This window comes from Carassius carassius, chromosome 29 (assembly GCF_963082965.1).
Source record: "Carassius carassius chromosome 29, fCarCar2.1, whole genome shotgun sequence".
Classification (NCBI taxonomy): Eukaryota; Metazoa; Chordata; class Actinopteri; order Cypriniformes; family Cyprinidae; genus Carassius; species Carassius carassius.
In genome coordinates, this window is record NC_081783.1 from 2,540,834 (window position 1) to 2,564,256 (window position 23,423).

The 23,423-nt window shown below is 36.5% G+C and overlaps 1 protein-coding gene and 1 long non-coding RNA gene across 5 annotated transcripts; both read left to right on the forward strand.

Moving 5' to 3' along the window:
• Positions 1 to 3,743: 3,743 nt before the first annotated feature.
• LOC132109401 (BTB/POZ domain-containing protein KCTD16-like) lies at positions 3,744 to 22,654 on the forward strand. Its single transcript, XM_059515438.1, has 2 exons — positions 3,744 to 5,136; positions 20,738 to 22,654. The coding sequence occupies exons 1-2, from the start codon at positions 4,332 to 4,334 to the stop codon at positions 21,169 to 21,171; spliced, it is 1,239 nt and encodes a 412-aa protein (XP_059371421.1). The 5' UTR covers positions 3,744 to 4,331; the 3' UTR covers positions 21,172 to 22,654.
• Positions 7,077 to 7,868, forward strand: LOC132109402 (uncharacterized). Of its 4 annotated transcripts, none has more exons than XR_009424498.1 (3): positions 7,077 to 7,148; positions 7,564 to 7,617; positions 7,766 to 7,868. It is a non-coding gene; the product is annotated as an uncharacterized LOC132109402 (long non-coding RNA). The 4 variants fall into 4 exon arrangements; XR_009424495.1 differs by having other exon boundaries at positions 7,092 to 7,148; positions 7,769 to 7,868; XR_009424497.1 differs by lacking the exon at positions 7,077 to 7,148 and adding an exon at positions 7,166 to 7,333.
• Positions 22,655 to 23,423: the final 769 nt, after the last annotated feature.

Consider the following 23,423-nt stretch of genomic DNA (forward strand, 5'->3'; position numbering starts at 1 on the left):
GAGTAGATCGTAACTATTAATAACTTTTGTATTTCAAATATATTTAGCTATCCGTTCCACTTTTTTATTTTTGGATTTTAGTTTCGTGTGTGTTTTATTTTGCTATGCATCCTTTTTTTCTTTTTAATTATTATTTTATTAGATTTTTTTGCATTTTGTTGTAGCTATAATACTTGCAGTGCAACTACAAATAAAAAATGTTTTGAAAATTTTTAACACTTTATTTTACAGTGTCCTTGTTACTCATTACATGTAGGCTTCTTATAGTCTACAGTAATAACAGTAAATTATGTATAATTACATGCAATCACTATAAAGCAAATTATAATTTTAACACTACTAACCCTATAGGAATTAGTGTTGAACATGTTCAGTAGCCTATATGTAAAATTTCACTTTAACAAGGGCACTGTAAAATAAAGTGTTACCAATTTTTTTTTAACAAATTAGGTACAAATACGAAAGATTAAATTAATGCATTTAAATTTTTACCCTTTTTTTTATTAGACACATAAGGTGTTCATTAACATGTAATTTCATAAAATCTATAATCAAGAGTTGATATTGTAGGACTTATATTTTAGTTTACTTTTAGTTTATTTATTTTTAAACAGGCTTTTAACATTTAACAGACAAATAGGTTAAATGCATATTCAATTGTAAAAAAAAAAAAAAAAAACTGATATTTTTGTCAGTTAACAAAACCACTAAATTACCACAAAGCATTCTACTACATTTTAATATAAATGCTTTTAAATTCTTGAATGAATTAGACAACATTGGGTTACACAAATGAAAGTAATATTTCAAGGATTTGTTTCATAACTGCTGCTAATCACTGCTATTATAGTAATCATTGAAATAAACAGCACATTATGCAGGTGATAACTAAACACTTCCATCTAGTGGATGCTTTTTGTTTCATAGGTAGGTTTTGGAGGAGAAACATTTTAAAAGTGCTTTTGACGAGTTTTTCAAAAAAATTACATTATGTCCTAGAAAGCACTCTTGCTATTATTACATTTGAATATTAGTATTTTTACTGCTTTGTATCTATAAACAAATGCAGCAACATGTTTATGTGTACTAATAATCAGTAATGCATCACAACTGGCACAGATAGTCAAAAAAAAAAAACCAAATTTTTATAAATAAATACAATTCAGCCGTATTGTGTTGATTAAGAGGGTAAGCAACTAAACAGTCTTTAAAACTCATTGTGACCGCTCAGTTCTTCCCACCACACTGTGACATGCCTGAAAGAAAATGGCTATTATTAGAGATGAATTTGAATGTCTTTTTTACCTACTTGAGGCACAGCTTATACAGGAAAGAAAAACAGATGCTTAAATTGCGGTGGCGTGTATGTTTTCATGTAAAATGTGTGGAGGTGTACATAAATCAATTTATTTGTGTTGATTTTTGAAACTAACGGTAAAATGAAACCATTAGAAACCATGCACTAAGCAATGGGTTTACTGCAGGAAAACAGGATCATACCCTTTCACTTGAGCAGAAAAATAAATAATTGCAATAATGGCACTCTTCTGGTTCCATTAAGCATGAAGGCAGCCCCACAGCCCTGTGAATGCAGAAACAACCAGATCCACATAAATGGCTCCTCTCTGAGGCAGGGGTGGCTGAAATCCAGAGAAAACTGCAAATCTAGGTCAATGGATTGCTGCACAGCTATGATGACTCCCTTTTCCGAAGTGTATGCTGTGTTATGCTTATGGATGGATGGAAACCACACAGTCTAAAGTAATGAAAAGATAATATGCATTCATGCATGGATAATCTGTAATGCAACATGCATGCTTTGCATCAATCAGTGGCTGGATGCAAATTTTAATCAGATTTATTTTAGTTATTTTTTTGCATTGCATTTGTTAGTTTACCCTTTATACATTTTCCGGTGATCCAAAAAACTCCAGACAGGGCTGAACGAGTAGTAAATGTAAACCTGAAGAGTTGTCCTGCATTATTCAAGTGTTTTAAAGGCAGCTGCTGCAGGCGTTTTTTCAACTTTGCATGTCATCATGTGGAAGTCTGAGTCTTACCTGCTTTAAAATGAATACAATCAAACAGACAAAGACTAGCATAGTCAAATGATTCATATCTTCAGAGAATTGTGTATTTATAGCAGTCCCACATGAGAGGGAACAAACATCAGCTTCAGTTCTGAAGATATCATAATATTCTGCATGTATTACTGAAGGCATTAATGCAACAAACTGTGGGTCTTTTATAATGAAATGTGATTGCAGATAAAAAGAAAACAGCAGAGCATTTGCCATCTGAATCCCACTCACAGTTTCTCCTGTCGGTGCCTAGCAACACTTTTTCAGCAGAATACACTAAATTAGCAGGGTAAGCATGACCATAGCCTCAAAGCCATCGCTCGGTGAAGCCAAGCACACAGATTCCTTGAAACAAGATCAGCACACATTGCCAAAGGTTTGCATACTAAAATAAATATGTTCTCTAGCTCAAAAAATCCTCTGGGCACATGCAATCGTGTGAGGGTTACACTAGACGAAAGTCAATAAAATGCCATTAAATTCAGAGTGGGTTTTACCAGATATTCTGTAAGAGCAAAAGCGATCGGAACTGAAATGCTGCTGAGTTGGAACAGTGGCAAGAAATATCCATTACACAAAGCCGGTGCACTATCATATATCACGTAATACTCAAATTACTGTAAAATGTAAAAGCTGACAAACAGAGCCAAGTTTGTGTGGATCTGTCCGTGGTCCTGAAACCATAAAGTACCCTCAGATCCCCCAAAAACTACAAACCTGATCTCTGGGAAACTCAACCACTGTTAAAGGAATAGGAATAGCTCACACAACAATGAAAAATCGCTTAACATTTACATACAAGATGAGTTTGTTTTTCACTGGAACAGATTTGGAGAAACATTGCATCAGTGTCTCACCAATGGATGCTCTGCAGTGAATGGGTGCCGTCAGAATGAGAGTCCAAACAGCTGATTAAAGCACTCCAGTCCATCAGTTAATGTATTGTGGAGCCAAAAGCTGCATGTTTGTATAAACAAATCAATTTTTCACTTCAAACCATTGCTTCTGGCTAAAATACAAGTCGTTTCTCCACAATGTTGCTTTCACCAGTGAAAAAGTTGCCTTTTGAATCAGAAGAGAAATATGCATTGATAAAGCACCATTTACAATGGTTCTAACCAAATATGTGGGTTGATTTTGATGTGCGAGAACCACAGGACATGGACTTTATCACTGGAGGAAGTATTATTATGGATTATGGACTCTTTTATTTTAATAAGTGACGGGTTTGAAGTTAACACGCTTGAATGATGGATTTATTTATTACAAATGCACAGGTTTTTGCTTCTCAAAATGTTCACTGATGGACTGGAGATGTGTGGATTACTGTCATGTTTTTATCAGCAGCTTGGACTCTTTTTTTGACGGCACCCATTCACTGCAGAGCATCCATTGCTGAGCAAGTGATGCAATGCAACATTTCTCCAAAACAAATCTACATCTTGGACGGCCTGAAAATATTTTACATTTATGTGGAAATGTATTTTTGCAGCCGAACCGATTCACTCCTAGCATTTTAATTGGATGAGTGTATTTGGAAATCTGTAGAAGCAGGGTAAAATGCTTGTATGTTTCCAGCTGTCATTTTCCTTTAAGATGATGTAAGGCTCATCTCCCTAAGAATGGTCTCCCTCCCCCGTCCAAAGCCTCTCTCAGCACACTGCATCCATTCGCACAACGCTGCTGATGCTCAGGAGAGTCAAGATGCACAAACTTCACAATGCACCCTTCTTTTCAACTACAGATCCTTTTACTGAAACACTGGGTGGGTTCCAAGTACATGAAGACTGACTGTCCTGGACAGACAAGATTTCACGAAGGAGAAGCACTCTTCTGAAGGAAGTTGAAGCGGTTGCAGTTTTTCATTTTTTATAAGCAGAACTTAATTTTGGATGTTGTAGCTGGAGGATAGTTACATGCACAATTATTTCCCTTGGGTGAGAGCTCTTTTATTTCTGCATTATTATAAATAACAAAAGGGAGATGCGTGTTCAGATTTATCACCTGGCAATAGATGCTCAGTTATATTTGTGGGAAAAGCCTAATAGTCTTAACATGTCGTTCTGATGCATTTATTATTTTAATAAACACTCTGCACTTCTCAGAGATGCTGCACATAACACAATAGATTGCGAATGTCTATTAAAGCGCGTGCAGGTTATGTTCCTCTTGACTTTTTGCTCACTAAAGACGAATCCCAAACTTTTGCGTCTCCGCTTTTTCGTTTTCTGAAGGGTGCAACGCACCAAAATGGCCCTGACTGAGAATTGCAAGACTTATCAAGCGCCCAAGGACAGTGGATGTGCTCAGAGCTGCTCTGGTGATGTGGTTGAGCTCAATGTAGGTGGACAGGTGTACTACACTCGCCATGCAACCCTCACCAGCGTGCCAAACTCACTGCTGGGGAAACTGTTCTCAGCTAAAAAAGACGTTTCCAACGACCTCGCGCAGGACATCAAGGGACGCATCTTCATCGACAGGGACGGATTCCTCTTTCGATATGTGTTGGACTATCTCCGCGATAAGAGCGTGGTCCTGCCGGATTATTTCCCGGAGAAAGGGAGGCTCAAACGCGAGGCTGAGTTCTTCCAGCTGCCTGAGCTCGTCAAAATCCTGACGGCTGATGAAAACATCCACGGTGATTTCGACGAAGCGTCCCAGGGAAGCGATCAGAGGTTGTTCCCCGCGTCTTACTTGGACGCGCGCGATAGGCGCTACGGCTTCATCACGGTGGGATGCAGGAGCCCGTGCGCCTTCGGGAGGGACGCGGATGCCAAAACTCGCGGACTACCCAAAATCTTCATCTGCGGAAGGGTCGGTCTGGCCAAGGAAGTTTTCGGGGACACCCTAAACGAGAGCCGGGATCCCGACAGGCCATCCGAGCGCTACACCTCTCAGTTTTACCTGAAGTTTCGTCATCTGGAGCGCGCGTTTGATCTGCTCGCGGAGAGCGGCTTCCAGATCGTCGCGTGCAATTCATCGCTCACCGCTTCTCCGCACAACAGACGCACCGATGACAGATACTGGTCCAATAACGCAGAGTATGTCTTCTACCGTAAGTACAGTTTGTTTCACAACTATATACAGCCATCGGTAGCCTAATTATCGACAAATTATGAAAATGGCTTCAATTATTGTCAATCATGAATTAGGACATAAACAAGTATTGTTTTAGGTTAAAAATATTTTTAAATTTTTAGTGTGACGGTGTTTATTACACTTCTGGCGTCCCGAGTTCGAATCCCAGCCCAGGGACGTTGTTATGATATATATTATTATCATGCCATTTATTTTTTTTTTATTGTTATTGTACTATTTTTTATTTTTTATTATAGATTTAAGCATTTTTATTAGGCTCCTGTGTTTAGGTTCAGTAATTTCACTTTAATGGCAATGAACGGGTTCTTTTCTTGGCCATTAAAGTGAAATAACTGAACATAGACATAAAACCCTGATAAAAATAAACATTTTAGAAGAAACTTTTACATGGCACTTAGAGGCTTTTGCATCTCTCTCTCTCTCTCTCTCTCTCTCTCTCTCTCTCTCTCTCTCTCTCTCGATATATATATATATATATATTAGAACAATGAGTATAAATATAGTATAAATATACATGTAAATGCATGTAAATATTATTATAAAAATCTATACTTTGTGTATTTATACATACAAAGAACACACATATATTATGCAAACAAAAACTTTTATTTTGTATGCAATTAATCGTTTGCCCGCACTAATATATAAATATAAATTGTCTATGCTCTTCAAAAATATTTGTTTGTCCACTAAATGCCACAGCTGGTCAATCGGAAGTAAGTGTTGCCAGTTAACAATAGACTCACAAATAAAATCTAAATCACAGGGATCCTCAAATATGACCCATGAAATTTACCTTCCTGCAGAGTTTAGCTCTAACCCTAATCAAACACACAGAGAGAGTTTTATCAATATTTGAGGAACACAAGTGAGTGTTTTTTCGCTTATCCCAGACTGTACCACTACACTGTAAAAACTAAAGGTGCCCTCAGGTATCCTTTTGAGTACTCCAGGAACTTTAAAATGTATTTTAAGTGCCTCAAAGCTCTTTTTCTCATAATAAGGTTCCCGGAGGAACCATTATAGTCTTTGCAGTTCGTGCAGGAACTCATGAGATCCTTGAAGCACTTTGTTCCCAGTTCTGAGGTTCTGGAGTCACCCTTTCATTACACTGAGACCTCAAAGTGCTCTGGAGGTTCTTGGAGGAACTCACATTTTAAAAAAGGGTTACTGTAAGCTCTGTTAACATTAAAGTGGTTCCTGGAAGATCTCACTTGTAAAAGCCAGTGACAAATAAATAATGTGACAAAAATGAAATTTGACTGATTATTATTATTAATATTTACTTTTCAGGAATGTGATGGAACAATGACTTTTGTGGCACTTTCCATGTGAAAAAAAACAACCCTAAATGGTTGTACAAATCTTCACACTTGTTCTGTCAAAACATAAATAAATAAATAAATAAATAACAAAAGGACATACAAAATCTTCTAAACAGCCAGTATATACAGTACAACTAAAATGTTACAATTATTTCTGAAAACACTGTTCTCAGCAATAGGGAATATAAAAGCAAACAGGCATCCAGTGGCTACACCATGTTTGTTATCATTATTTATTAATTTCCTCCAGACTTAAACTGAAATACTGCAATAACTAAAAATAGTTTTATTGAAATAGGCTAAATGTTAAATCATTTGAAGGTGGATAGTTTACCTTGAAACATTAAAAATGTTATTTAACTAAACATGACTCAACGCATTAATTTAATAAAAAAAATACTCTAATTATAACAATCGGTACAATAGTAATATTTAGATTTTTTTTATTTCCCTAATGAAATAAGTTTAAATTATTCAGAAATAATTGTTCAGCTGTTGTCAAGAAGAAGAAAATGCGTGGGGTTTGGCGTCCTCGCTTTAGCTGTTTGCGCGCGCGCGCGTGTGCGTGCAAGAGCGATTTCAAATACAAAGAACAAGAAGTAACGGCTCCTTTCCTCAAAGAAAGAAACAACCGCTGCGCCAGGTGAGTAAAGTCTCCAAAATAAATACACAGATTTATTATTTGTATACTAATTCCTACACTGACACATTAAACTGTATGTTTTTTTATTTAAAATGTTTGTTTTAACAATTAATTTAATAGCCGCAATGCTTACGAGTCTAATGTAATGGTACTTTGTGGGACGAAATGGAGACTACAAACACATGGTCACAAACAATAATTATTAACGTTAGTTAGATTTACACATGATGTTTATGTTTATTCATTGTAACTCTTTTCTTTAACTTTTCTAAATTATTGTTGTCGTTTACGTTTGTTAAACAGTTACACATCAATGTTAACGTAACGTTACATGTAACGTTAGGCTATAAGCCTATTTTTATGTCATTTGCACATAACGTACATAAAGCTGGTTTTGATAATTTTCTCTCCTCAGAAAATCTAGTATGACTTCTCTAAAAATCTCAAAGGGTTCACAGAGCAGCACTATGTAAGTATTTAATTATTTATTTGACATTGAAATAACTGAAATGGTGTTTCAGTTTGGCCTAATCCAAAATTATAGATGACTGTATACACTGTTACACTGAAATGAATTAAACAATAAAAAAACGACCCATATGTTCTTTTTTATTCAGCAGTTAATAAAGAAATGTGGCTCTGTAGTGGACACCTGTGAGGCAGTGGACAGACAGCTGCTGATGTCTGATGCTGGCTGACAATAAACAGACCTCTCTGGACTGTATATTATGAATTAAGTATGAGTTTGTCCATATGTATAGACATATGTAGTGTACACACACATTATACACACATTGTGCACTTAATTAGCCCACAACCATTAATCAATGCACTAATATGAAAAAAATAATTCCTGTGGTGTTCCTCATTTTTAAGATAATTAAAAAAAATACCTGTGCTAAATGAATAAATGTAAATATTTTGTTATTTAATTTTATGTAAATCACTCTTTTTTTCAATGAACAGCCTACACATAATCTCAGAACAGCTGTGGTAATAACAGAGGACCCATTTGGTGAGAGCAGCACTGCAGGCTTTCCTGATGGTGAGGAGCTTCTTGCTGATGAACCTGCCGACATGAGTTCACCTTACTATGAGTGCCTATGTTCTGTTCAACTTTATACAGAAAAGCAATTAAAAGTACACTAAAGCGCACTGTTTTTCTGCTGTATCTGTTGGCCATTCAGGAGGAGATCATGGACCATTTTCACAAGACTGATGATGTGTTTCAGTGGCCATCAGCATCGTAAATCCTCACATTTTTTTAATATTTTGATTTAAAAAAAAATATGTGCATTTATAACACTATACTTTTTATTCTATCACATTTGTATCAAATTACAGAAAAAAATAGCTAATGCAAGGTTGTTTCTAATCCAGAGTCTTTGGGGGCGATGCTAAATTTGACATAGTTCTCTCTTCTGACTGCTGACTGTCAGTTTTTTTTTTTTTTTGCTATCTTTAGAGTTTTTATTTTGCTATTTGAGTAAATGAGAATGCAAAAATATATTTGTGATACTCTCCCATTCCCTGCTCTCGAAGTTAACCCAACTATAACAACTTACGCTGCTGAGAAACTGGTTTATTAAGCTAAATATAGCTATCTTGAGGCTTATCAATTTCTTAAAATGTCCTGTGTGAATTCTCCCAATCAGTTACCACTATTTTAGAACAGGAAAGAAAATGTTACTATTAATTGCATTGTCTAAAATTTAATTTATTAATTTAAATTGTATCATTGTTTTAGGTACATGAAATGTTTTTTAAAGTTCTAAGATAATTGAGTCACATTTATTTGTTTATAATTTTACCAAGGTGTAAATGTTTTTTGTTGTTGTTGTTGTTTATAGCAATATTAACACTGATATCTCCATGAATGGGATTGTGATATGCAGTATTGACTATTTAAGGTGATTATGGATATTGTTGTTGTTTATCAATAAACTATGTTTTATACGCGTTTGTTTTATTTTATTTTTTTAAATCAATAAAAATGTCAATAGCAGGAAAAAATAAACCGCTGGGTGGGGGGGGGGGGGGGTTGAATATTAAAGAACTGAAATTAGGGAAACCTAGGAGGTTCCTGTCCATCCTAATAAAAGGGATGCTAATAAACCATTGAAAGTTCCTCAGAGAACCACCCCCATTTAGAGCGGTGCCTAGAGACTCTTCAGAGGTTTCCACCGGTGTGGCGAAGTGAAGAACCCCAAAAGGTGCCTCCAGGAACCTTTAGTTTTTACAGTGTAGGTGGCGCACTCTGATAGTTTGATCAATTCTATACAGATCACTTCTATAATCAGCCTCGAACTAAGAATGTGCTCATTAATGTAGTTGACAACTTCCCTTCAAGTTTTAGCAGAATGAACTGAGTTCGTCTTCTCAGAGCATCGATAAAAGAGAGAGAGTGAAAGAGGGAGGCTTTTGAGCCAATGCAGATGTGGAGAAATCCCTCAAGTATAGCTCTCAGGGATTTAAACAGAGTGTGGTATGAATATTTCAGTAATCTACAACAGTGATGATCATGTCAATTCCTCCTCTTCCTATCTCTCTCTCGCTTGCTCACTCACTCAATTTCTCTTTAACTACATGTGCATCTTTTGGATATACAATTGTTTTGCAGCACCTGCTTTCATCAGTGCTTCATTTGACTTGCCTTTGTCTTAAATGAGAGAGATGTTGCAGCATATGGCCAATTAAAAATCACTCTGTGCTTGATTCCAAACGAGTCCCCTTGGAAAACTTGAAAAGAGTGGGCCTGGATCAGAGCTTCTGGAGGACAGTCGTGAGATTTGGGGCGAATGGACATATGGCTGCTTAATGATTTGTTCTCTGTCATCAGTGTAATTACTGCAGCATTCAGCCCCGCCCATTGCCCACACATAATGGAAAAACTTATGACACATCATGCTATACTGAAAGTCCACAAATACATCACAAGTCGTGTAGATATTTAGACAAACAGCATGACAGCAAATGTGCTATTGGTTTAAACATCCTGTCAGTAATCAACAGATAGAACCTAGAACCAAGTCTCACCCTTTCTGTTTTATTTTTCAATTATACGTTACACTCGATTGTACATCACAATACGAAAGAAAAGATTTCTTGCTACTTTCATTTCATTGCATAAACTTAGTTTACTGGAACTTTGCATTGACAAATTAGAAGCCATAAGCTCTCCATCTAATAAAGTGCTCTATTAGGATGCCATTCGATTAACAAGCTCAAGTGTTCATTCCTTTCAAGGAAATAAAATGGTTTAACATTGCTGAATTTGATGGCACCTTATTGTGATATTTAAGCAAAAGCAGGGGTTCACCATTTACTTGCTGTGTCTTATGGTTTATGTAATTATTGTATCTAATTTTACTTTGTGCTCTAGATGAAAAAAATAAGAAATTACATTTTATTTTTTCTAATAAGCTGGTACTTTTTATTCGGGTGAAATCGGAAAATCTAGTAGCAGTAGTACAAAAGAGACCTGGTTTTAAATCCCAGCCTTTTAGTTATTTAAAATGTAAATAAACCAAACAAATGAACTTGTCAGCTATTATCAGCATACATTTTCATTGAAGTTACTTTGGCAGTCTCTTCCATAGGACAGAAAATCTTATTTAGTTTGGAAAGCCATGAGGATGTTAGAGCAAAAGATGATGACTTTATTGAACTTAGATGTGTGATTTATACCACAGCGTTAGATAATTATGCATTATATTATATATTTTTTGCATTTAAAGTTGCATTTAAAATCCACTTGGTCTCAATATGGGTAATATGCATCTGCATCGAATTGGCTCGACACTTCAAGATTAAATTATAATGCACTTATTTGCATTGCACTTAATGGTTGAAATGTTATATTTCCACCTTACACTGCGCAGCATGATTGACAGATTCTTGTTTCTCTTCTGAATTAGTTTGTTCTTGAATCCGCTGGTGAAATGAACCAGTTGCTTTTTACAGGCCTTACTGCCTTCTCTTGTGCTGTTACTTCTCAGAACATCACCCACATGACACATTTTACCAATTTAGACCACCCAAGAGACTGGTGATATATAATTCTCGGTCAAAGGGGTTGCTTATTTTTCTTTGTCGCTTACTTACTCATCCTCCTTCTTATGTGCTTCATCACTTAACATGCCATCTCTGCCCATTCTTGCAGTTAGAAAATGTGCTGCAGGTTGTCTTTGACATTTTTTTTTTTTATATAATTTGTACCAACTGGTCAGTTTTGTCTCTGCATTAATTAATAGCTGTGATTAATGACTGAAGATTACAGCCACAGTGATTTCTACTCGGCAGAAAAACAAATTGCATGAGCATCATGCGATTCATAAACGTCTCACACATTTCATAGCTGCATTCAGACGGAACTCATTTACTGACTTCTTCATCTTTTTATTTATTGCCTGCATCAGTCTTGGCCTTCCATTTTAATCTTAAAATCTTGACCTGATGTCAAGCCTTGTATTTTAAATTCTAAACACACTTTACTTTGATGATGAACTGCACAGAACATGTAAAAAATAACACTTGTTTCCTTTCATGAAAGTTTATACGAATCATTTATGAAGTATTAGTTTTAAAAAGTTTAGATTATCAATATCAGCAATGATCCCTCTTCAGATGGATGAGCCTTATTCTTTTGATCATTAAGGACTAAAACAGTACAGCTAATTATTTACACCAAAAGCCAGCTTGAAAGTTTTCCAATTAAAAAGCTATTAGATGTTTCTTAAGGTCACCTTCTCTGTTTCCTAGGAATACTGATGATCTACGGCATGTTTTGCATCATAAAGCAGAAACGTCCAGTGTTGCTGACGACGCATGCATAACTATCTCTACGTTCAAAACCTAGAATCCAGCCCACGCTTTATAATTTAGCATTTAATGTATTGCAACATCACGATTCAGCCTGTCACATTGTTTCTAGTCCAGTGCAGATTATACAGTAGGGTGTGGGCTAATCGAATGTGGCCCACAGCACTTGAAACACGAGCTAGAAAACTAAGCTTGTCAAAACACACCATGGACAGAGAGAGATTATTCTTGCAGTATCCTCGAAGAACCTCAAGTGAACATGCAATGTCTATTATTCCTTTGAAATTCATTATTGAACTAGCACAAGAAATAATTCCTGTGTCCACTAAGGGAGTAGAGATGGGGCAAATCCAGACCGTTCCCATCTAGGCTGCTGTTCAGAAAGAGCGACTCCACCTGAGATTGGAAGTACATGGAGAAGAGCGAGAAGTGATTTTCTATCGGAACCGTTCATATCCAGTGTGTTAAAGATTTTCATGCTTAAGAAAACTGTGAAATTACAAGTGCACAGGGGTGATGCTTTGTTACGGAGGTTTGGGCAAAAATCCAATGTAAGATATAGGATTACAGACATGGGCTGCATTCAGAATTGCATCCTCTCAAGGTACTTCATGACTGTTAAAATGTATGTTTTATTAGCATGAATGTGTTTGTTTTATATAGCATGCACGGCTGAAATAACAAATGCACTGGGTAAATAAGTTCAGAATACTCATTTGCTGTTAATGCATAATCACTGTTTTCTTTTCACATGCATAAACGCAGTCTTATAATTAGAGAAGATTACTACAGTCGTGTCTTCTTAAGTGCAGGATGCTCATGCTTGGCAGTCTTCTTCTGTCTACCTGTTTGATCAAACCTAAACTCAAAGATTAAATAGACAGTTCTCCCAAAAACATTCTGTCATCATTTACTGGCCCTCATGTAGTTCCAAACCCATATGACTTTGGTTCATCTTCGAAACACAAACTAGTGAAACTTGGTAGATTTCTGTCCCTCCATTGAAACTCAAGGTGACCATGCCATAAGGGCATCATAAAATGAATCCATATGGATTGAGCGGTTTAATCCATGTCTTGTGAAGCAATATAATTTAGGCTTTTTTCTACATCATAACATTGATACCAAGTGTTTTAATTAGTATTTTTACTACTTATTTCTTATGAAAATATGTAAAATAACCATTTAAGTGTGCCCTCTCAATCAAATGAAGAGTAGACACAGTAATTAAAGAAATAGAAAAACGTTTCTCATATTAAAAGCAAAGCTAAATTAGACATTTATTACTATAGTCACTAGGATCATTGTTGTATAGCAAATTGTTAATGTTAAAATTTGAATATGAAAACTAATATGAATATGAATATGTCTAGACTGTTAGTGTTTATACATTACAAGCATCAAAAGTGTTTTATACTCATACCTAAAGAATTCAGCCTTCAGATTAGCAATGGCCCTTCTTTCGCATTTTAATATTCCTGTTCTCCCTCACTGTCCTTTCTCTGTGACGCTGGGAAATTTGCCTTTCTCCACTTCTCAAAAGAAGCCACTGTAATAATGACAGGTTCTCTGTCATCTCATTCTGCTGGTCTTATTGCGCCCCATCAGCGCTTTGAGAGGGTCATGACTACACTGAGATGATCTGAGCTCTCCAATATGTCTGTCAGACGCACATGGCTGCCTTTAACAATGGAAGGAGATTGCAGCTTGTGTCAACATCAGTCAGAGGATGAAATTGTCATATTGTCTGTAATCTTCCAGCACAAAGCCTCTGGATTGCATACTTGGAGACTTGGATTGACGTTACTTGTCCTTGGTTTAGTACAATGGGTGTTTAGGAAGTTCAGCCCATTTGGATTCTTCTGTCACCCTGCTTCATTTCCCATGATGCATCAGCTCTTTTTACATGAGGACACCTCATTTGTATTATTATCAGCACAGTTTAAACACTGTTTCTTAGATACAGTCCAAGCTTTTTTTCATTTGCAAAGATGAGTTTTCTATATCACTGCTCCCCCGCAAGGACAAAATTAACCTACTTTGTACATTAACAAGCACGTACACATGATCAAACCTCAGGCGAAGCTCAAAAACCATAACAGAAGGACTTTAATCATACTTACAGTACAGACCAAAAGTTTGGAAACATTACTATTTTTAATGTTTTTGAAAGAAGTTTCTTCTGCTCATCAAGCCTGCATTTATTTGATCAAAAATACAGAAAAAAATGTAATATTGTGCTATATTATTAGAATTTAAAATAATTGTTTTTAAATGTATTATACTTTAAAATTTTATTTATTTCTGTGATGCAAAGCTGAATTTTTAGGATCATTATCACATGATCCTTTAGAAATCATTCTAATATGATGATTCATTATCAAAGTTGGAAACAGTTCTGCTGCTTATTATTTTTTCAGAACATGTGATACTTTTTTAGGATACTTTGATGAATAAAAATAAAATAAAAAAAAAGAAGAAAAAAAGAAGCTATGTTTTTAAAATATAAATATTTTGTAATAACAATATACACTACTGCTCAGTAATTTGGGGTCAGTAATTTTTTTTTCTTTCTTTTTTTTTTTAAATAAAATTAATACTTTTATTCAGCAAGGATGTGTTAAATTGATAAAAAGTGATAGTAAAGGAAATATATTATTAGAATTTTTTATTTTATTTTGAATAAATGCAATTCCTTTTAACCTTTTATTCATCAAATATATAAGACAGCAGAACTGTTTCCAACACTCATAATAAATCAGAATATTAGAATGATTTCTAAATGATCATGTGATAGACTGGATGTTACATGTGACACTGAAGGCTGGAGTAATGATACTGAAAATTCAGCTTTGCATCACAGGAATAAATAATTATTTTAAAGTATATTCAAATAGAAAACTATTATTTTAAGTTGTAATAATATTTCACAATATTACTGTTTTTTCTGTATTTTTGATCAAATAAATGCAGGCTTGATGAGCAGAAGAAACTTCTTTCAAAAACATTAAAAATAGTAATGTTTCCAAACTTTTGGTCTGTACTCTATATACACAGAGCTCTTGTACTGAACTAATGTAACCCTGACATGCACATAGCTGATCAACATGCAATGAATTGATATTGATCTTCTTTAAGATTATAGGATCAGTGGTCCCGTTCTCATTAACAAGCCTCAAGTGTGCAGAGATTTCTTTGCTGATTTCTCATATCAAACCGATCTGTTGAGAACAAAGAGGAACATTTTTGGACTTTTCTATGATCTGAAGTCATAAAAGCTGAGGGTGCAGGAATTTTTATTTCTATGTCTGTAAAATGTATGGTTATCATTGTATTGTGCAAACTGAGACCCATACGTGTATATATGTGTGTGTGTGTGAGTGTGTGTGTGGAAATAGAAATGCCTGCAGTGTTGTGGTGGTGAGTAAGATTGGTTGACTTTTCTAGCATCCCAAAATAAACGGCTTGACTCAAGAGGTGAGAACATTATTTTTTTCCTTTTGCAATTTGTAGATAGACCTTATATTTGGGAGCTGGGTGGTTTTGGATCCACACAGATCACAGAAAAATTGTTTTGCCCCACTTTTATAGGTTATTTGATAAGTGCATCTTTCATAGCTTTGAAATATAATTGACACAAATGAGAAAACTGTTGATTCCTGATGCTTCCAAATGCTGCAGTGATTATGTATTTTTGTAGGCCAGCCTGGAAGTAAGCATCACCCTATAGTCTCAGACCACAGACCGTTGAATGTCTGATGCATAAGACAAACAAAATATGACCCTGGAGCACAAAACCAGTCTTACGTCGCTGGGGTATAATTTTAGAAATAGCCAAAAACAAAACTAATCTTCTTTCTTTCTATCTTCTTTCATGAAGATATTTTGTAAATTTCCTACCGTAAATATATCAAAGCCACATTTTTGATTAGTTGACCAGCATTGGTAAGAACTTCATTTGGATACATTTTGCAGATTTTCTCAAAGTTTATATTTTTTTTTGCTCCATCAGATTCCAGATTTTCAAATAATTGTATCTCAGAAAAATATCATCCGATCCTAACAAACCATACATCAATGGAAAGATGATTTATTCAGCTTTCAGATTATATATAAATCTAAATTTTAAGAAATTAACCCTTATGTTTTGTGGTCCAACGTCACAAATATGTTATCAACTAAACGCTGGATTTTAAAAAAATTGTGAAGTTCACAGCACAGACTCTTGGCAACTGAAGATGAAATCTTGAATGAAGCATTTATTGATTGCATGCTGGTCTGTACATTGGCTACAATTTTAGATACATATTTGCAACCGACACACAGACTCAGAAAACACTAGCTTATTAATAAATAATTTAAATTTCTCTTTGCACATTCATAGGAAAGTGCAAAAATTCCCATTCATTTATTTTGTTGGAGTCCTGGATGAATTCGATGAGTTTATATTGAAATGTCACACTTTTTGATTGCATTTTCAAAGAACAGTTTTATACGAGTAGAGGAGACATGTGATTATTATAGTTTTTTTTCTCAGGGAAAAAAATCTGAGAAGCAGAAGACTTCTCTAAAATCTCATTAGTGTAGGAAAAACAATTTGGATATTAAAGAAATCTCATTTGTGATGTCTCTTTCCTACGGAAGAGGAAACCAAGTGAAGTAAAAAAGTAGATAATGGGGTTGTGTTTCTGGTAACTTCCAGTATACATAATCCATAATTAATACCACAGTTCTGAGCAGTTAAACATCTCTGCAAACTTTAATGCAGAGATACGCAGGAAGCATTATGACTGCAGGTCATAAACACAAATACATTAGTTGCCGCCCATATGCTTTACCCTTACATTATTAGCACCAGCTGCTTCATGTGAGCATTAGGAGATTGAGTGTTAATTAAAAATGCATAGATGTGCGTCACATTATTTTTAGGATCCTTGTCTGAGCTGCGCTGTAGTGCTAACAAACACATTACGCCGAGCACGCTGCTCAGGAGAATTGCGATCTGAAGCACTCGCAGGCATTTAGATGCAATGCATTGTGGGTAGACGCTAGTGGGTGGTTGCCCCTTGTGATGAGATTGTCTCTGCTGAAGCCCAATGCTAAATGCATCTCTCAGGCTTGTGTAATTCATGAGAAGGCACTCACATCCGTTAACTGATTTAGCTCTGCAGACAAGCCCCAACCATAATGGGCCTGCAATATGATCCGTGCAGCCATATACGCAGCTCTGTATTCGCTCAGAGATCAGAAGACAGAGGATGGGGGGATACAGCAAAATGCAATCAATTTCTTGTCTGAAAGAAACTGCAGCCATAAGCTTGGTGAGCATTAATGGTAAACAGCACTAGATTAGCCTAATGTCCTGACTAAGGCCATTTGATATTTACCGCTTACAGTAATACCAATAAGCAACAGCTGTGGAATACATTGTCTCCAGATCTTTACATGTGAGTTTCCATTTAAATGCACAGCAAGTTGAGGAGCAGTTCAAGCCCAGCTTATTTAGTTTTATGGAAGTGTTATAGTTGCTCGCCTTGCTTCTTGTCTTGTGGTCCCATCAGGCTGCACCATCCATTCTGAAATGATCCTTCAATAAAAGCCTTTCATTACCCTTCATATGCTGCAGAGAAACAAAGATGAGAGATGGACAGAGAGGAGAAGTGGGTGCAGAGGAAACAAGAGAACTGGCTTTAATTGTTATGCAGGGAAATGGTTGCTTAGCCAAGTTTATTTTATTTTTTTATTTATTTTGACCAAACCTGAACTTAAAGGAATAGCTCACCAAAAAATTAAAATGACCCCATGATTTACTCACCCTCAAGGCATCCTAATTTGTATATGACTTTCTTCTTTCAGATGAATACAATCAGAGTTGCATTAAAAATGGTCCTGGCTCTTCCAAGCTTTATAATGGCAGTGAATGGGTGCTGAGATTTTGAAGTCCAATAAAGTGTGTCCATCCATCATAAAAAGTGTCTCACACAGCTCCAGGGGGTTAATAAAGGCCTTCTGAAGTGAAGCGATGCAGTTTTGTATAATATAGAATAATATCCATATTTAAAACTTCATAAACAGTCATCTGACCTGTTGCACGCATGTTCACTCCTGACGATATATCGAGGTCTTATGAAGTGAAATGATCAATCTGTGCAAGACCCTGAACATTATTTACAACATTAACATTACCTGTAATCCAGAGCCTCCGACAAAAAGTGAAAGACGATTATTTTTTGTGAACTGGCTCTTTCCAACAGTTCGTTTTATGAATTGGTTCAATTCATCAGTTTGTTTTTGTAATCACACAATGATGTCACATTTTCGCAATTTTATTTTAAAAACTCATTTATAGTCGGAGTGACTGTCAGGCATCTGAAAGTAAGTTTTGATTGAGTAACTTGTAGATCTGTGCTGCTAACCATTTCAGACGCTCCAGTTCGATATTGTGAACTGGGTCAATTAGTTCATCAAAAAGAATCGGTTCAAAAGAATGATTCACTCCAAACCGTTTGCCTGAGGCTCTGGATTACAGGTCATAATGTTGTAAATAATGTTCAGTTTCTTTCACAAACTGATAACACTGACTGATTGGCAGCTGCAGTGATGCAACGACCTCATCAACTGGTGATTGGCTCTTTATTTAGAAGGCGGGACTTATTCTGCCAAAAAAGGCATTCCATTCACAGTAATGCAAGTCTTGGTATTTCTATAGTCTTTGCTTTAACTTCTCCATCACTATGATTCACTTAGCTTCCAACAACTCACTCTTTCAATCATTATTTGCAATCTACCAGTTGGAAAGTTTGAGTTTCCAAGAGTGCAAGTTGTAAAAGCAGACTATTAAGTAAATTAGTTTTCCAGCTCAGCTTGAGGATGTTTAATGTCCTTGACTGCCTCTATTTAGCCACTTGTTAGCCGTCTCCTTTTTGCCAGACAACATAAAAGTTTCAAGTCTTGAGTGGGGTATTACTGATGTTTTATTTAGTAGAATAAAAGGTGAAAATTATTTCGTTTTATGACATTGTTGCTCACCATTCTTCTCGACTTGTTTTCCCGTCAGGCTGCACCATTTAGAAACAATTCTTCAGTAAAAGCCTTTCTATTTACGCTACATACGCTGCAGGCAAAGGGAAGCGAAGATGAAAGATGGACAGAACCTGCTTTAATAGTTATGCAGGGAAATGTTCTGCTTATTCTGGTGTTAGATTCATGGATTCCCATTAGAAAGCCACTAGCAATCACACCGCCTTCAATTAGCCTGTTATTGCATTCAGTAAAATGTATTTGCAGCTCAGCTGAATGATTTTGTTATTAATCAGGATAAATTAGCAGCTTCGGAGACACAATGAACACAAATGATTGCTTCTGAGAGTTGTGTTTAGCTAATAACGATACTCAGATGTAAATAGCATTCCTCTATTCAGATGTCGTCTCATTGGTGATCACTCTTTTTAATAGTATGTCAAGCTGATGGCGAAGGGTTGAAATTCTATTCCACCAATAACAAGAAGGTGGAGATAGTGTGACCCCTGGGGAGAAAACGTCTGTCAAGCTATAGGTATTTCATGTTATGTTCACGAAAGCACGGCTGCGATTTACAGGGATTGGACTGAGAAAACGCAGCAGCGATTACTGTATATACACACACACAAATGAGAAAGATCATACACAGACTTTGATTTGGGTGGGTGAATCTCTCAATGTAATGTCCAGGGCTGCGTTTCTCGATAACGATTGATCTTAGCACTTAAGAGCATTTTCTATGAGTCATTTGACAATCGTTTATTATTGTTTCACGTGTGTTTCCCAAAAATGCACTTAATGCAATCCCATGTATGTGCTTTAAGTGATACTTAGGAGTCGCTATCTGTTTGTCAAGTGCTGAAATGTCACTTCATGGACCCTTTTCACAAGACAGTGGTGACTGAGGTTCACGTCCAGTTGTTCATCCAGGATCCCTGCAGTGGGAGGTGATTTGTGTCCATGACCTGATTTTCAGGTATTTAACATTAGTTTTAAACAGGAAGCATGTTCACTGATACTGTTTTCAGAGCTCAGATGCTCCACCTCCATCACACTCAAGGATTATCCGAAAATATGAATATGTAAATGCATTTGAAGGTGTTCCGTCCCTTCATTAAGCTAATATGTTTGGAGATTTCTCTGTTTTGAAGCATCAGCTAACATAATCAGCGACTGATGCACACTGATATATCTTTTTGAGACAAGGACTCGGCCCTTTGTGGATTTAGCACAGTTCTTTGTCCAAAACACAAAACAGATCAATGCATACAGTTCAGACGGTGATTTAAACGTGAATTCTTTGATAAGGTCAACTTGATAAGGTCAACCTACTCAATGCCAAGCAACTGGCTCGCACTCGTGCATATTAATGCACTTCATCTTGTGCATGTGATGCTTTTTTATTCTCACAAGTTTGTGAGTTTAATTTCCTTTTGAGCAAATGATGCATTTTAAATGGGCTACTTAAGCATTGACTGTGTAAAAAAAAAGGAACATCCGTGCCATTAGAGGAGAATTTGTGCTGGTTATAGTGCGGGAAATTAAGAATATCTTTGTTCACCTCAGTTCTTTCACCTTTGTTATCAGGTTTCACACATCCTGATTCCTGAATAGAGTGTTCTGCAAACTGATACCTACAACAAAATCACACTGACTTCCGAAAATGACTCCCAATGTGACTTCTGTTATCATTTGGGCTGTATGTGCTTTGATGACATCTGTGGGTTTTCTGGCTTTGTGTTTTTAAGGTGGCCCATCCGGATGGTCTTCTTCTCACTGCGACTGCTGCTGCAAGAGCCACAAGAGCGAGCGTGAGGGTGAGAGCGGCACTTCCTTCAACGAGCTCTCCACTTCCTGTTCCGAGACCCAATCAGAAGCCAGCTCTCCGCAGGAAACGGTCATCGTGCGTCCCGTCTCCCGCCAGCCCAACATTCAGACTCTGGACCGGCCGGCGAAAAAGGGTCCGACCCCGATTCCAAGGAGAACTGATCTGCTCCGCGTTCGAACCGCAGGGCCTCGTGATGTCATGTCAGGGAAGAGGAAGCCGGCCAAGGAGAAGATGACGCCGGAGCAGGAGCTGGAGAAATGCATCCAGGACTTCCGGCGGATAAAAATTCCAGAGCGCTTTCCGGAGAGGAAGTACATGTGGCAGTCGGAGCTCTTGAAAAAATATCGGCTCTGAAATGATTTCCATGTTCTCGCTGAGACTTTTAGTGCAACACAACAGAGCTCATACGATTACATAATTCTTCTTTGCTTGGGCTTAATTGGCTCATTTGTGTGATCATGTGGCAAGATGCACAATTAACAATTCCTGTGAACTTCAAGTGACTCCTAAAAGGACCGGTCCTGTTTGGCACAATGACATTAAAGTCTAAACCAATTTCACGGCATCTAGACGAACCTCTCAAATAAAAAACAGACTGTATACATATATATACACAATAATCACAAGTGTGTATTACCTGGTGATGCTCAAAGTCGGTGCAAGGACTGCATAGCACTTTTGTACACCGTTTCACCTATAAATGCACTGCACATATGAGAATTGCAGGATTCGTATGTGAAGGTGGTTTGCATTATTCGATACTGTGTTTAACTGATGGAGAGTTTTAAAGAATTATTCACTCAGGAATGAAAATTTGCTGAAAATGTATTCTCAGGCCATCCGAGATGTAGATGAGTTTGTGTCTTCATCAGATTTGGAGAAATTTAGCACTGCATCAGTGTCTCATCAATGGATGCTCTGCAGTGAATGGGTGCCGTCAGAATGAGAGTCCAAACAGCTGATAAAAACATCACAGTAATCCAGGCCATCAGTTAACATCTTGTGACGTGAAGCACTGAGTGTTTGTAATAAACAAACATTAAGACATTCAACCATTACTTCAGGACAAAATCCATGATACATAATAATGCTTCCTCCGGTGAAAAATTCCATCCTCTCACAACAAAAACCACTGATCTGTGCATATTTCTCTCCTGATCGAGATAAGACGACTTTTTTCCCCCTTGGGAATTCAATATTATGGAGGACTCGTATGGTTTGAAGTCAAAACATCTTAAAGATGGATTTGTTTCTTACAGACACAGTTTTCCAGATATTAACTGATGGACTGGAGTGGATTACTTGTGGATTATTATTATGATGTTTTTATCAGCTGTTTGGACTCTCATTTTGACGGCACCCATTCACTGCAGAGCATCCATTGCTATGACACTGATGCAATGCTACATTTCTCCAAATCTGATGATGAAACAAACTCATCTTGGATGGGCTGAGAGTGTGTAAATTTTCAGCATACTTATATTTTTGGGTGAACTATTCCTTTAGTAACAAATTTAAAGTTTAAAACAGCACAAGTGACTATGTTTCAGCGGTAGACAGATGCATGTTATTTCACTCTTTTGGAGTAATGGCTCATATCAATGAACGCATTTAGTTTGTGATGTGATCTACATTATTCACCAAACATCATTCACCATTCGTTCAAACCCAGTGGAAATACATCAACAGGATCGGACTGGAATATTAAGCTGTTTCTGTTTGTCATTGTGAACAGTTGTGCTGAGACTTTTAATTTTGCTTGTGGGTATATGAGGATGTTTTGTTCTGAATGTGTAATGAATCATTAAACAGACTGGGTTTAAAATACAATTTGTTCATCCGAGTTGGTATAATCCTGACACATTGCGATGTTGCACCTCTTGCGGTTTAGCATTAGAGCAGGCAAAGCATTTAAACTGGATTCTTGACAGAAAAATCAAGAGCTGCTTGTTTCTTATTTATGTCGAATGAATATATGTATGCAAATCAGATAGAAGATGCGAGAGGGTAAATTGTCTCTTCATGAATGTGGCAGATGACCTTACCCTTCTCTCTGAATTTAACGGATTATGAGCTTGCCGAATCTAATACTAGACCACCAGACAAATCTCTTTGCAACACTCCTTACAATATTCAGCTGATTTCAGATGCATAGCAGTGTAATTTTGCTGCCTGATATATTAGTTTTCTCTTTTTCTGTCACTGTGAAGGAAGGTTGTTGATAAATACATGCATCACAACTACCATTTTTAGCTGACTATTTTTAGCCATTCGATTCTGCAGTGTTGCTACATTTAATCTAAAACAGAGAAGCTTTGAGGATGCAGAAGCATGACAGACGTGAAGAAGTTCATGCATTTACTGAAGACAAATCACAAATCTATGGAAACCTGTTTCTGCCACTGAGTAAGAAAATAAAAAAGGTAACTGTGACTGACTTTTTTCCAGAATTGCATGATATAAAGTTGAAATTGTGAGTTACTAAGTCAGAACTGCGTGATATAAACTCAGATTTCTGAGAAATTAAGTCATAATTGCGAGATATAAACTTGCAATTGTGAAAAAGAGATATAAACTCATAATCACAAGAAAATATCTGTATTTTT

What these genes read in the sequence shown, in the direction of transcription:
- LOC132109401 (XM_059515438.1), top strand. Translation starts at nt 4,332, where the DNA reads ATGGCCCTGACTGAGAATTGCAAGACTTATCAAGCGCCCAAGGACAGT. An exon ending in CGCAGAGTATGTCTTCTACC is followed by an intron (nt 5,137 to 20,737) that starts GTAAGTACAGTT and finishes TGTGTTTTTAAG; the next exon opens with GTGGCCCATCCGGATGGTCT.